At 47.4% G+C, this 15,883-nt stretch overlaps 1 protein-coding gene across 1 annotated transcript; it reads right to left on the bottom strand.

Annotated features, from left to right (window-relative positions):
* Window positions 1-2,557: 2,557 nt before the first annotated feature.
* On the bottom strand, window positions 2,558-3,565 carry LOC309415088 (growth arrest-specific protein 1-like; the record flags this gene model as incomplete). The annotated part of the gene is made up of 1 exon (XM_082012502.1): window positions 2,558-3,565. The coding sequence occupies one exon, from the start codon at window positions 3,563-3,565 to the stop codon at window positions 2,603-2,605; it is 963 nt and encodes a 320-aa protein (XP_081868628.1). The 3' UTR covers window positions 2,558-2,602.
* Between the last annotated feature and the right edge of the window lie 12,318 nt (window positions 3,566-15,883).

Here is a 15,883-nt window from a genome sequence, read left to right on the forward strand (position 1 = left end):
ACTTCCTTTCCTATGGGAAGTCTCCCTCTGTCAGGGAATGTGAAGTCTTTTCCTCATTTAAAGCTGTCCTTCCTACATCCCTTGACATTTTGAGAATTGCCATTCAACTCAAAATCAAGCAAGAGAAATATAAATTTGATGGACATCAACATCTGTACAGGCTTTGTAGGCTAGGACTCATACTGATACATTCAGCCATTCCTCCTGGAAATTGTGCTTACTCTGACAACACAACTAATTTCACAGTTATTTCCTTATGCAAAAGAGCTCACAGGTCAGATTTAGTTCAGATGTATTTATTGTACAATTATTTAAATTAAAATGATCAGCTTTCTGAGGGGAAGGAAGCACCTCCCTCCCTCCCTAGTTGTACTTAGTGTTGATTTATTCCATGCAGGTGCTTTTGACAGGAGATTGTAAAATCAAGTCTTGAGTTTAGCGTAGCAGTTAATTATCAGTCCTTTTCTAGTGCTAATGTCTTTACTCCTTGCTGAGGAAAAACAGACACTTTTACTGGGACTTAATTTTTCATCAAAAATGAGTTAAAATAGTTCTCATGGGTACAAAGCGTTGACAAATTGAAAATATGTTTTCAAGCATCTCCTAAAGAACTGGAGAAAATAAGATGCAAACTCCGCATTTCGTAAAGAAAGCTGATTCTATTTACAAGTCTCACTCAACTACTCTGTTCTCTTCCTGAAGAAACATTTTCCGCTTTGTTTTAACAATAAGCTTACTCAACCATTCAGATAACTTTAAAACCAAACAAGATCACAGCCACACACCGTACTCATACATTTGTTTGGTATCACAAGTATTTGGGGATTGGTTTGTGACTGTGCACATGCATCTATGTACGTGTATCTCTGGGCAACCCAATCAAATTCATACCCTAAAGGAATAATAAAATAATCCGTCACTGAAATAGCTAATCCCAGAAGCAGGAATTTCTAATTTGGTTGATATATACAACAGAGAGATGTGGATTTGCCCTCTGTCAAGACCTGGTAAAATGAAAAAGGCACTGTCTTGCTAATCTGTCACCTCTTCGGTCAAAGTTTATATGTGGTAGCTTTTAAACTTCTGAGTTGCCTTCCAATCACAGCGTTGAAAATGAAAAGCTTTAAATAAGGAGCACAAATAGAAGATAAACAAACTTTTTTTTTTTTGTGAGTGCCTAGCTTGATGCAGTCCAAACTCAAATCCCCAGAGGACAGAGATCTCTCTTTTGTGTTAATGTTTAAAAGATTTTCTAGTGCTGGAGTTTATTCCTACTGTAAACATTTCTATTTACAAGGTCAAGTGTATCAGCGCTGGACACAGTTTATGAGTGTAATGTAATTGTTTATCTAAGGGTGTTTGAGTGTAGATCAGCATCTCTGGCAACAAACCAGGCTTCAGTGATGGGAACTGCTAAGAACAATATTACAAGATCTGGTAATTTCTGATCACCCCAGGTTGTTTACTTTTGCATTCTTCATTATGGGAGAAGGCAGGCTGAAAGGCAAACTTTCATGCATTTTGATACAAACCACTTGAAGTATGCACCACAGCCTGCACAAAGACTTGTTTGAAACACTTGCTACCACTATGCATTTCTCACCATTTACTTCTTTGCATGCCTAGGAGCATTTCTAAGTGTCAGAGAAAGCAACTTGCTTCCACTTCATGAAAAAAAACGTGGCACACTGATAATTCTACTTACATATAGGAGCAGTGTCTTTGAATTGTTTTACACACTTCTGGCACTGGCATGTTGCCATGCCAATTCATTATAAAATCAATCACTCTTAAAGTAGTACTTTCAAAGCTGTATTTACTTCTTGCAGTACTTTACATCTTGGCAGCTTGGAAATGCATTTATACAATTCTACAACATTCATAAGGTCTCTCCAAATAAGAAAGTTAACTTAAAATCTATAAAATACACTGTACGTTTGATGTTCTAGAGAATACTTAACTGAATTACTGTTGCTGGTCTCCCTAAACATAAAATAAAATCTGTACCTTTCCAGAAAAGAATAGCAAATGCAATTAGCTGGTAAATAGGATGTGGATTTAATATTTTTTAAAAATAAATTATTCCCCAAACATACTATTTATAAAATTATATATACAAAGAAGAGCAACTGGTAACAAATCCCAGTTTTAAATATATTTTTATATAAGATTTACCAGAGGTCAGCACCCTGATATGATGAGAGGCAATATAACTTCTCAGGATATTTGTACATACATGTTCTTGAGTTTAAGTGTCTTTCAAACATGGCAGCGCAGAGCTCTTTTAAAACAAAAGTTGCGTTGTTCAGTATGGCCATCAATTCTGAAAAAAATCAGCTTTTTTTTTTTGTTAAGTTAAAGAGGAAGATACATTTGCGTGGAGGGACGGCATCCAGATTAACGGTCAAAGTGTTTATTAACATTTTGTTCTGAAGGACCATAAGCCCTCAGGCCTCCCCCCGCTGGAGCTGCCAGAGCCCCCCAATGTTTCTGAGTGTAAGGGAAAAGGCAAGAAGCAGCCCAGCGAGATGCCAGATGCGGAGAACCCTGAAGCAAATGGAGGATGAAAATGATGGTGGAGGAGGGGAAGGAGGCGGGATCACTAGAGCCGCAGCTGCGGCGGCAATAAGATGGAGGCCAGAAGAGCCCAGGCAGTGCCGGCAGCCCGGCTGGCGCTATCTGTCTGCATGGGGAAGCCGGGCTCGGAGCCCGTATTGTCCTCCAGGTCATCCCTCCCCTTCTGGCTCAGCTCCTCCTCATAGTCCTCGTCATAATACTCTTCCAGGCCCCTGTCCGAGCCATCACTGCTACCCATATCCGCGCCGAAGCAGAGGCGGGCCATATTTTCCTTGACCGACTCGCAGATGGGCCGCTCCAGCCCATCACACACGCAGTTGTTGAGCAGCACAGCCTTGGGAACGTCCAGCATGTCATCGATGATGGCGCGGCACTCTGGCGTGCAGCGCAGCCCATTGAATAGTTTCCCGCAGTAGGTCATGTAGCGGCTGAGCGCCACGCTGCACCGGCTATCCCAGTCGCAGCGCCGCCGCGCCTCTGTGCAGCCCATGACTCCAGGGCCACCCACCCCAGGGCCACCTCCTGGGCTGCCTGCCGTTGGGCTGCTGGTGCGGGGTAAGCAGGGCTCAATGGCACGCTTGGTGGCATGGCAGGTTTCATCTTGCGCGCAGTCGCAGTCCTCCAAGACTGGGCCGTGCTGGGTGTGGTTGAGCTGGATGAGGGCCGCAATGCAGTGGCTGGGGCACCGCCGCGTGGAGGAGGTGACGGAGTTTGCAGCGGCCGCCGGCCCTTCCTCATTGCCTTTCGCCGGCTGCTGCTGCAGGAGCACTGGGGCGCATGCCTCGGCGTACAGGTTGTAAGCATAGCTGCACTCAGACTCCCCTTGACACTGCAGTACCGCCTGCCAGCAGATCAGCTGCCGGCCCTGCACCAGCGAGCCACACGGCGGCCCCACGGCGCCCAGTGCTGCCGTCAGCCACAGCCAGGCGGCAGGCCACGGCCAGCAATGCCCGCTGCCTCTGTACCTACTGGGCGAGCAGGCCACCATCGCAGGTGGCGTCGGCGGCTGCTGCCGCAGGGTCCTGGGCAGAGGCACTGGTAGACGAGGAGGAGAAAGAGCTGCCTCCCCTGGAAGAGTTTGCAAAACTGACAACCACGCACATGAGGTGTCCTCACATCAATCCATCCGTCCAACCCCTCCAGCCCCTGGGAGCTGAAACCAGCACAACCGTGGTACGAAGCAGACCTGTGACCCCCACCTGTTGCTCCCAACTTGGTGAGGCGGCGAAGGCTCCTGAAGACGTGGGTGATATCAGTGCAAACAGGGGCTCAGAGTAGAGTGGCTCCAGAGTGCGCTCGGGGGCTCTCAGGCTGCACTGGGAGAGCTCATGGTGCTGCTCTGCTTCTCATGCAGATCCATTTCTCCTTTTTTTCCTCTTTTTTTTTCTTTTTTTTTTCTCCAACAAAATAAATGCCCAGCTGCTTCTGCTTCCTCCTTGGGAGCTTTTAACTCTCCGCTCCCAGTATCTCTGCACATGCCAGCTGCTCCGATCCCATTCACAGTCCTGGCTCCACTCACTCTCTCTCGGTACGGATTGCACTTTCAGGTAGAAGGGAGAAGAAATGCCTCTCCCCGTTAGCAAGAACGAAGCACAGGGGGAGGAAAAAAAGGCAGGCTTCAGGGTCTCTCTCTCTGGGAAATTGATGTTGCTTCTGTGGTCAACAACCCCTGCAAGCTGCTCTGCAGATTCGTCTGTGTACCTTTTTTTTCTTTGCAAGGCTTTAAATACAAAAGTGCTCTCAGAGCAGCAGCAGCAACATACTCTGATTAGGCTTCATTATACATGCACGGAAAAGCAAACAAACAAAAAAATTAGCAATGTTTCTTCTTTTACACATTCCCCCAGGCTGTGCTCGCTCTCTCCTTTTCTCCACTTTTTTTCTCCCTCGTCTCGGCCCCCTTTTCCTGCTTTGCGACTTGCCATTGGTCCTGCCTGTTGTTGAAACTGTTTTTTCCCCTCCTATCTTTACGATCTACTGGAGGGAGGGAAGGAGACGCATGCTGAAGGGCAGTTCACTTTCAAAACTTGAAAAGAAAGGCTTAAGGAGAGTGACAGCCCCCCCCGAGGAGCCCCGCCTCCCGTTAAGGCGGTGCAGCGGACGGGCAAGTGGTACACAGAGGAAGGGCTCCGGAGTTCGCAGGGAGTTCGCAGGACTCTCCTGGGAGCATCGTGCCCCATAACCACAGAGGCAGAAATACAGGCGCCATGGATGTGTACTGCTTTTGTGGGAACGTTGCTTTTAAACTGAGCCAGCTCCTTCCAAAAAGAAAAAAAGTCTCCAACTTGAGTTATGTGTGCACCCAAACTTCCCACTGATTCAAGTGGGGGTAGAGCTACTTCTCCAAATGCAGGGAAGATCAGACTCAAAATTAGACCGACTTTATTCTTAATGAAATCTAAACAGAGCTCCTGGTTTCAGTGTGCTAATACACTAAGAGCAAAGCAAAGTCTCTTAGTGGTGTACTGTAACCATATCAGTACTGCTACTGCTATGCCTTCAATATTGCTACTTTCCACTTAACACATCCCCAATGATTTTAAGCACATTTGGGTCAGCTTCTTGTCTGAGAATTTTGTGCATGGGTTTAACACACTAACCTAGAAGGATGTTCGTTCACAGAAATATGGTAGATCTCAGTATAGTTCTTTGATACTTCATTAAGATTTGCCAGCTAATAAGAAGTTGCTTGAAATCTATTAGCTAAGAGGATGAAATCTGTTTTAATTGGAAAAAAATACATTGCTGATGCCCTGCCTTCTTGTTAAACTCTATTCTTTTTGCTTTGTTTATAAGGAAGTAGGCACAAAAATATAAATATTAAGGCACAAGAGGAGCATAACTAAGTAGTGGTGCATTTACCCATTGCCTTTCATTTTAATACTACCTTAATTCCTGAGCAACATAGTCTTCAACCACAGCATCAGTATCTGCTGCCTGTCAAAACTGGTGCTATTTTCATCCCAAGACTATCAACTCCTTCTGCAACAAAAATTAGGACTAAACCTATTTTCCAGAACCTCAAGAGGCTTGGGTTCCTACGCTTGATGGCTGTCTGAAAGTGCGTGGAAGGTAGAATAGTGATGTTGTACAGCTGGGAGTCAGTATGTTTGATGTGTTGAGAAACATTCATAAGCATTTGCTCCACTGTGATCAGTTTTATGCTCAGCTTGTGTTTCTCCTTCAGTATGGCTCTGCCTCTTCTAGTGCAAAAATTTTGTTTACTTGTATTTAAATCCATGAAAACTGACCTAAAGAGCAGCCATCCAACTAGTTAATTGCTATTTCTTTTAATTCTCATTTAATAGTGTTGTTATAAAAAACAGATGCTGTTCAGACAGGGTGCAGTAAATACACATCTCTGTCTAGGCTGGGCTCATTCATGTATTTCTTTGCAGTCCTGTTCACTGATGATACTTCATTACTGATGGAAGTCAGGCAGTTTGGGGTGGGTAACGTAGAGACATCACATGTGCTGTACAAAATGCTACTGCACCGCCTGATTGCTAGGGAAACCTGGTCACGCTGTTGCCAGATATGCAGCTAGAGAGAAGGGAGTACATTTGTTTCAGGCTGTCGTGGTTTAGCCCCATTTCTCCCCGGCTGCCGTGTAGAGCACATTTTTAACATCTTGTCCTGCCCGGACTGGCCCGAGCGCTACGGCATGAACTATCTCCTGTTTGATTTGTTCGAAGGCTTGTCGTTGCTCAGGGCCCCATTTAAAATCGTTCTTCTTCCGGGTCACTTGATAAAGAGGGCTTACAATCAGACTGTAATTTGGAATATGCATTCTCCAGAAACCCACAACGCCCAAAAATGCTTGTGTTTCTTTTTTGCTAGTTGGTGGAGACATAGCTGTTATTTTGTTGATCTCATCCGTTGGGATCTGTCGACGTCCATCTTGCCATTTTATTCCTAAAAACTGGATCTCTTGTGCAGGTCCCTTGACTTTACTTTGTTTTATAGCAAAACCAGCTTTCAGAAGGACTTGAATTATTTTCTTCCCTTTCTCGAAAACTTCTTCTGCTGTGTTGCCCCATACGATGATGTCATCAATGTATTGCAGATGCTCTGGAACTTCACCCTGTTCCAGTGCAGTTTGTATCAGCCCATGGCAAATGGTAGGGCTGTGTTTCCACCCCTGGGGAAGTCGATTCCAGGTGTATTGGACACCCCTCCAAGTGAAAGCAAACTGTGGCCTGCACTCTGCCGCCAAAGGGATTGAGAAAAACGCGTTAGCAATATCAATGGTGGCGTACCACTTGGCTGCCTTTGACTCCAGTTCATATTGAAGTTCTAGCATGTCCGGCACGGCAGCGCTCAGTGGCGGCGTGACTTCATTCAGGCCACGATAGTCTACTGTCAGTCTCCACTCTCCATTAGACTTTCGCACTGGCCATATGGGGCTGTTAAAGGGTGAGTGAGTCTTGCTGATCACTCCTTGGCTCTCCAGCCGACGAATCAGCTCATGGATGGGGATCAGGGAGTCTCTGTTGGTGCGATATTGCCGCCGGTGCACTGTTGTGGTAGCGATCGGCACCTGTTGTTCTTTGACCCTGAGCAACCCCACCACAGAAGGGTCCTCTGAGAGACCAGGCAAGGTGGACAGCTGTTTAATTTCTTCCGTCTCCAAGGCAGCTATACCAAAAGCCCACCGGTACCCTTTTGGGTCCTTGAAATACCCTCTCCTGAGGTAGTCTATGCCCAGGATGCACGGAGCCTCTGGGCCAGTCACAATGGGGTGCTTCTGCCACTCGTTCCCAGTTAGGCTCACTTCGGCCTCCAGCACAGTCAGCTGTTGGGATCCCCCTGTCACTCCGGAAATACAGATGGGTTCTGCCCCTATATGGCTTGATGGCATCAGGGTACATTGTGCACCGGTGTCCACTAAAGCCTTATATTCCTGTGGGTCTGATGTGCCAGGCCATCTAATCCACACAGTCCAATAAACTCGGTTGTCCCTCTCCTCCGCCTGGCTGGAGGCAGGGCCCCTCTAATCCTGCTCATAGTACTCGTTACCCACTTCTTGTAAATAGGAATCAGAAGTCCCTTCAAGAGGATCAGAGGTGAGATCAGCTCTTCTATTCTTTCTGGGAAGCTGCCCACTGGAAAGTGGAGCGACGATTTTCCTCGAGGAACCTGAACCCCCTTTTGTAATTGTTTTTCCTTGCAGCTCGCGTACTCGTGCCTCTAGGGTCGAGGTAGGTTTTCCATCCCACCTCCTCATGTCCTCTCCGTAGTCACGCAATTGAAACCACAGGGTGGCTCGTGGTGTGTATCCTCTGTATCTTCTCTCTTGAACAGAAGAGCGCTTACTCCTAATGGCTGAGACACTGGTCCGTATGGGTGGAGGGTAGGGCATATCCTCTTTGAATTGCCGGAACTCCCGGGACAGTTTCTCTACAGCAGAGACACAGGCCCGTAGGGAGGAAGAGAGACTTTCTTCGTATTGCCGGAGTTGGCCAGCCAATTCATCCACCGTTGGTCTCTCTCCGTCCTTCCAGGCCATTACTGCTAATGAGTTGGCATATGATGATGGTGCACTCTGTACAAACTTCCGCCACATAGGTTGTGTGCAATTGACTTCATCTGGATCTTTGGATGATTGTCCATTGTCCAAGTCACCATAAATCACTTCCAGCACAGCTAGCTCCCTCAGGTACTGGATACCTTTCTCCATGGTGGTCCACTTGCCTGGGTGACATAGAACATCTTCCTTGAAGGGATACCTTTCCTTCACACCCGACAGGAGTCGTCTCCAGAGGCTGAGGACTTGTGCACCTTTTCCAATTGCTTTGTCAATGCCCCCTTCCCTAGAAAGGGATCCCAGCTGCTTGGCTTCCCTACCCTCTAATTCCAGGCTACTGGCCCCATTATCCCAGCATCGGGAGCAGCCAGGTGACAATGTGCTCACCTGGACGACGGCTGAAATCCTTTCGCATATCTCGCAATTCACTCAGGGATAGAGATCGGGTAGTTACCGTCTCTTTTATAAGTTCTTCCTCTTCCTCCTCTTCAAGTGATGACTCGCTCTCTTCCCTCTTCTGTGCTTGTGATGGCCCTGCTTCAGAGCACTCTGCCTCCTCACTCTCTTCCTCTGGCTCCTTCTTAGCAGAATCTTCCTCCTCCCTTACTAAACGAGCTGACTTCCGCTTCCAACATTTCTTCTTTTGTACAGGGGCAACTGATACCGGGATGGGCTGGTTCTCTGGTTCAGCTGCAACAGTCTGAGTAGCTACAGTGCCCGCCGTGGGGGTTGGAGTAGTGACAGTGCCCGCCGTGGGGGTTGGAGCAGTCACAGTGCCTGCCACAGGGGTTGGAGTAGTCACAGTGCCTGCCACATTGCCATCAGACCCAGAGAGCCTCTCTCCCCTTTGCATAGTGTTAAATAGGGTTCGGTAGGCATGGGCCAGGCCCCAGCACATGGCAATGATTTGTGTCTCCTTGGAGCTGCCAGGCTGACAGCATACTTCTTCCAGATATTCTGCTAGTTTATCAGGATTCTGCACTTGTTCGGGAGTGAAGCTCCAAAACACCGGAGGTGCCCACCGCCCCAGACATTTGCCCATGCTGTTCCACACACCCTGCCATTCATAACTATCCAGCCTTGGGGCAGATCTCCGGGTGATATTCTTAAATTGCTTGCCAACCTTAGACAAAACCGAAACAATGTTCCCCAGAAGTAGCAATAGAGGTATTTTAACTACCCAAGGGTGTTCAAAATACTGAAAAATTATTGTGATGAAGGAGGAAATGTTATGATAGAGGGTAGCAAAGGTACCACTCTGCATTTCCTCCATAAAAAACCTTTCAGAGGCAGAAGTATAATTGCTAATCGTCTCCACAAGACTGTAGCCAAAATACAGTAACGGCTTTAGTACAGAGCTCAGATGATACCACATTAAACTCAAGGTCAGTGCTCTAAAAACAAAATTCACAGGCGAGACATTACTAATCATTGCAGAGTACAGCAGCCCGCAGAAACCAACACCGATCCTTAACATGTACAGCAAAGACGAGAGCATGATGCAAATCAAATAAACTGATATTGTGACCTGCATCCATTATTATCTCAAGCCTCGGGCCCCACGTTGGGCGCCAAAAAGGACTGTCGTGGTTTAGCCCCAGCCGGCAACTAAGCACCACACAGCCGCTCGCTCACTCTCCCTCCCACAGTGGGACGGGGGAGAGAATTAGGAAAAACCTCGTGGGTTGAGATAAACACGGTTTAATAGGACAGAAAGAAAGAAGGGAACAATAAAGATAATACCAACAAAGGAATGTACAAGAACAAGTGAGGCCCAATACAGAAATTGCTCACCACCCCGTGATCGACAGCCTGTCCCCGAGCAGCGATTTCCGCCCCCCGGCCAGCTCCAGTTTATGTACTGGGCATGACGTCGGACGGTAGGGAATATCTCTTTGGCCAGTCTGGGTCAGCTGTCCCGGCTGTGTCCCCTCCCAGCTCCCCGTGCACCCCCAGCCTGCTCGCTGGCAGGCCAGCACAAGAAGCTGGACTGTCCTTGACGGCTCAGCAACAACCCAAAACATCAGCACATTATCAACAGTTTCTCATCCCAAATCCAAAACACAGTCTCACACTAGCTTCTGTGAAGAAAACCAGCTCTATCCTGGCTGAAACCAGGACACAGGCATACGGACAGAGTCTGAGAGAAGGGATCGCAATGAGGCAAAATAATGCCTTGGCTTGGGAAAAGAGCCATCGGAGCTTCTCCAACCTGAGAGAGCAAGAACATCTGTTTGCCCTGTGGGGCTGCCCACATATATATATTATAGTCTCAGTCCTAAAGGGTTTACAGTCTAAGTTGAAAAGGCAGACAAAGTGGGGAGAAAGGCACTGGGGAACATTTTCAAATGTCCTACTTTAGAATGACTTTAGAAGGCAAAAGCTCCTAAGGCAACAGACTTCAGTCTTTGTCACTTTTTACATTTTACAATTCGTTGTATATATGCCCCATCCAAATCACATCAAATGTCAGAGTATCAGCCATCAGAAACCCAAGCTATAAAACCCATATCTTAAAGGTTTTTTCAGAGCTGGAAGAGGAAGTGGAGAGGTTAAGGAGTATCAGGGAGTGCGAGTGGGAGATAGACTGGAGGAGCCATACCCTGCCATCCCTGAGGCAGAGGCAGCAGATGGAGGCTCCACAAGCAGCAGGGGATCCCCTACCCTCTTGCTGCTGGGCAGAAGGAGAGGACCTAAGAGACGAGGGGGAATGGAAACATGTTCCTGCTCAGGGTGGCAGGCGAATCCCCTCCTGGCCTCCCTCACCTTCCCAGCTGACCGTACACAACAGATATGGGGCTCTGGAACTTGAGGGCCAGGCAAATGAGGATGTAGATGAAGGCCCATCCAGGGGGCTGCCTAGCGTGGGTGAGTCAGTCAGCCCCATGCATAAAGACTTCCTCTGTTAAGAAAAAAAGGAGGGCAATTGTTGTAGGCGACTCCCTTCTGAGGGGTACAGAGGGCCCAATATGCCGACCAGACCCAACCCACGGGGAAGTCTGCTGCCTCCCTAGGATCCGGGTGAAAGATGTCACCAGGAAACTCCCTGGTCTGGTTCAGCCCACCGATTACTACCTGCTTTTGGTCATGCAGGTTGGCAGAAACAAGGTTGCACAAAGAAGTCTAAAAGCGATTAAAAGGCTCTTCAGAGCACTGGGGCGACTGGTTGAAGGATCAGGAGCATAGGTAGTGTTTTTGTTAATCCCTTCAGTGTCAGAGAGGAACACTGAAAGGAACAGGAAAACACACCTGGTTAACAGGTGGCTCAGAGGCTGGTGCCATCGGCAGAATTGTGGTTTTTTTGACCGTGGGACGGTTTACACGGCACGGGGCCTGCTGGCAGCAGATGGAGTTCAACTATCTCCAAGGGGGAAAAGAATTCTTGCGTATGACTCGGCAGGCCTCATCAAGAGGGCTTTAAACTAGATTGGAAGGGGGAAGGGGATAAAACCAGGCTCACTAGAGATGAGCCTAGGGGAGCATGCCGATGTTGGGGGCGCAGTCGATAGCCCAGCTCAAGTGCATCTACACCAATGCATGCAGCATGGGCACCAAACAGGAGGAGCTGGAAGCCATAGTGCAATGGGACAGCTATGACTTAGTCACCATCACAGAAACATGGTGGGATGCTTCTCATGACTGGAGTGCTGCAATGGATGGCTATAAGCTCTTGAGAAGGGATAGGAAAGGAAGGAGAGGCGATGGGGTGTCTCTGTATGTTAGGAAATGTTTTGATTGCATAGAACTCAAAGACTGTGATGACAAAGTCAAGTGTTTATGGGTAAGGATGAGGGGAAAAGCAAACAAGGCAGATATCCTGCTGGGAGCCTGTTACAGACCACCCAACCAGGACGAAGAGGCAGACGAAGCATTCTGCAAACAGCTGACAGAAGTCTCACAATTGCTAGCCCTTTTTCTTGTAGGGGACTTCAATCTACCAGACATCTGCTGGAAGTATAACACAGCAGAGAGGAAACAGTCTAGGAGGTTCCTGGAGTGTGTGGAGGATAACTTCCTGACACAGCTGGTAAGTGAGCCCACCAGGGGAGGTGCCTTGCTTGACCTGCTGTTTACAAACAGAGAAGGACTGGTGGGAGATGTGGTGGTTGGAGGCCGTCTTGGGCTTAGGGACCATGACAGAATTCTCGATTCTGAGTGAAGTAAGGAGAGGGGTCAGCGAAACTGCTACCATGGACTTCCGGAGGGCAGACTTTGGCCTGTTCAGGTCACAGGTGGAGAGAGTCCCTTGGGAGACAGTCCTGAAGGGCAAAAGGGTCCGGGAAGGCTGGACAGTTTTCAAGAAGGAAATCTTAAAGGCACAGGAGCAAGCCGTCCCCATGTGCCATAAGACGAGCTGGCAGGGTAGACGAGCAGCCTGGCTGAACAGGGAGCTTTTGCTGGGGCTCAGGGAAAAAAGGAGAGTCTATCACCTTTGGAAGAAGAGTAAGGCAACTCACGAAGAGTACAAGGATCTCGTTAAGTCAAGTAGAGACAAAATTAGAAAGGCAAAAGCCCAGCTAGAACTCAATCTGGCCACGGTCATAAGGGACAACAAAAAATGTTTTTACAAATATATTAACAACAAAAAGAGAGGCAAGGAGAATCTCCATCCCTTACTGGCTATGGGGGGGAACATTGTCACCAAGGATGAGGACAAGGCTGAGGTACTTAACGCCTTCTTTGCCTCAGTCTTTAAGAGCCAGACTAATTATCCTCAAGGTATTCTGTTCCCTGAGCTGAAAGACAGGGATGGAGAGCAGAAGAAACACCCCATAATCCAGAAGGAAACAGTTAAGGACCTGCTATGCCACCTGGACACCCACAAGTCTATGGGGCCTGATGGGATCCACCCGAGAGTACTGAGAGAGCTGGCAGAGGAGCTTGCCAAGCCACTCTCCATCATTTATCAGCAGTCCTGGTTAACAGGTGAGATGAATGATTGAGTCCCAAACAGGATTCCAATTTAAGTTTACAATTTATTAAATGAATAGAGGCAAGCAAACAGCGCTGGGTGCGCTGGGAGTCTCTGCTCCACCAAGACGCACACCGTACAGTTCCTGTTCTTGGTTTATATCCTATCTGCTAATACATATTCATGAATAGGCATGTCTGCTAATACATATTCATGAATAGGCGTGTCTTCTTCGGCGCATGCCCTCTTCTCCTGCTAGAGTCTTCTCAAATCTTCCTCGGCGTGCCCCCAGGATGACCCCAAACCTTATGCATGCACTTTCTTTATACAATACTATGCGGTCAGTGGTCAAACTGGTTTGAGCTGATATACTAGCAAAGTAGTTTAAGTTTCTCCTGTAAAATACCCCTTTTTATGGTGCAGGAGAAATCCATAAAAGTACAGAAGATTACACTTCATCACACGAATCAGATGAACATATTTCACACGGTCATAGAAGGAGATCAGGTTGGTCAAGCAGGACCTGCCTTTCGTGAACCCATGCTGGCTGGGCCTGATTGCTTGGTTGTCCTGCAGATGCCCTGTGAGCACTCTCAAGACCAACCGCTCCATAATCTTCCCCGGTACAGGGGTCAGGCTGACAGGCCTGTAGTTCCCAGGATCCTCCTTCCGGCCTTTGTTGTAGACGGGCGTCACATTGGCAAGCCTCCAGTCTTCTGGGACCTCCCCTGTTAACCAGGACTGCTGATAAATGATGGAGAGTGGCTTGGTAAGCTCCTCCGCCAGCTCTCTCAGTACTCTCGGGTGGATCTCATCAGGCCCCATAGACTTGTGGGTGTCCAGGTGGTTTAACACGTCCTTGACTGCTTCCTCCTGGAATATGAGGAATATATTGTGCTCTCCATCCCCATCCTCCAGCTCAGGGGACTGAATACCCTGTGGATACCTGGACTGGCTATTAAAGACTGAGGCAAAGAAGGCATTAAGTACCTCAGCCTTGTCCTCGTCCTTGGAGACAATGTTCCCCGCCATGTCCAGTAGGGGATGGAGATTCTCCTTGCCTCTCTTTTTGTTGTTAATATATTTGTAAAAACATTTTTTATTATCCTTTACGACTGTAGCCAGACTGAGCTCTAGCTGGGCTTTTGCCTTTCTAATTTTGTCCCTGCTTGACCTAACGAGATCCTTGTACTCTTCGTGAGTTGCCACCCCTGCAGCCCCTCCCCCCGCTACCAAAACCTTGCCACGCAAACCCAATACAACAGTGCAACACATTAATGCTTTTCTTGCCTGCATCTAAAGGAGATGACAGAAAGTAGCACAGTACTGTTGGGATCCTTAACATGATGATTCTTCAGTTCTGACTCGGCAATGTGATGAGAATAGTATGATTTTTTTAAAGCAAAGTGGGTTTTCTGAGAAAGTCCTTCAGCTGTTTTTAATACCAGCAATTGCACATTAGAAAGCAAAGATTGTGAAAAACTTGAGCTGTTTTGTGCAAGTATGAACAGAATGAGAGCAGTTATTCTTTTTGTTTCCAAGGAATTCAACTTCTGTTGCTCTTGTGCAAGGTAAAGGCCAATTTAATGTGTAAGGCTCCATGAGTTTAACACACAGGTACTTCCCTGTGACATCTAGATGAATGTCCTAGAGAAGTTAATGTGAAAGAGGAACAGACTGTGACAATCCAATTTCTCAGTCTCTGAGACTATCTGAAACCTGTTCTGTTTATTTATGATTGCAATTGCAGTCTTGCTTTCTCACCTGTATACAGTTTATCTTTGTGAAAGTTTAAATCAGATTACCTGTTTCATTTGTCTTTCCATGGCTGAAAGATTCTTTGTGCTTACTGACAAAGTGTGATTTCTTCATCTCTCTTTTTTTAAGAGTTGATTATTCCAGCATCTGGGAATTCTCTGGGAATCCTGTCAATTTCTGCTGTTATGATTATTTTGTTGTGAATTATCCCACCACAACTGACATAGTACTTTTTAGTCTTGATGAGCCTTGACGAGCTTTATGAAATCCAGTTAAACCAAGTGACCTTTTGGCTTAGTTTCCTGAAATTGTTAGTCCCAGCTGGAGAGCCAATAGGTATGTTCTGCTGCCTGTTTGTCCTGGTTTCAGCCGGGATAGAGTTAATTTTCTTCATAGAAGCTAGTGTGAGGCTATGTTTTGGATTTGGGATGAGAAAATGGTGATAACGTGCTGATGTTTTGGGTTGTTGCTAAGTAGTCAAGGACAGTCTAGCTTCTCGTGCTGGCCTGCCAGCGAGAAGCCTGGGGGTGCATGGGAAGCCGGGAGGGGACACAGCTGGGACAGCTGACCCAGGCTGGCCAAGGGGATATTCCGTACCATATGATGTCATGCTCAGTATATAAAGCTGGGAGGAAGAAGAAGGAGGGAGGGGGGCTGATTGGAGTTATGGCGTCTGTCTTCCCAAGAAACCATATACATGTGATGGAGCCCTGCTTCCCTGGAGATGGCTGAACACCTGCCTGCCCATGGGGAGTAGTGAATGAATTCCTTGTTTTGCTCTGCTTGCGTGCGCGGCCTTTGCTTTCCCTATTAAACTGTCTTTATCTCAAACCATGAATTTCCTCACTTTTACTCTTCCGATTCTCTCCCCCGTCCCACCGTAGGGGAGTGAGCGAGTGGTTGTGTGGTGCTTAGTTGCTAGCTGGGGTTAAACCACGACACCGTTAATGAAATATTAGGGGACTGAGAAGATAAAGCTTCTTCTATTTCTCTCTAATTTTTGTAAATCCTCCATGGTGAGTCTCAGTCTTTAATAGCCAGTCCAGGTATCCACAGGGTATTCAGCCCCCTGAGCTGGAAGATGGGGATGGAGAGCACAATATACTCCT

The sequence above is a fragment of the Phaethon aethereus genome, assembly GCF_964289735.1.
Source record: "Phaethon aethereus genome assembly, chromosome: W".
In the NCBI taxonomy this organism is placed as follows: Eukaryota; Metazoa; Chordata; class Aves; order Phaethontiformes; family Phaethontidae; genus Phaethon; species Phaethon aethereus.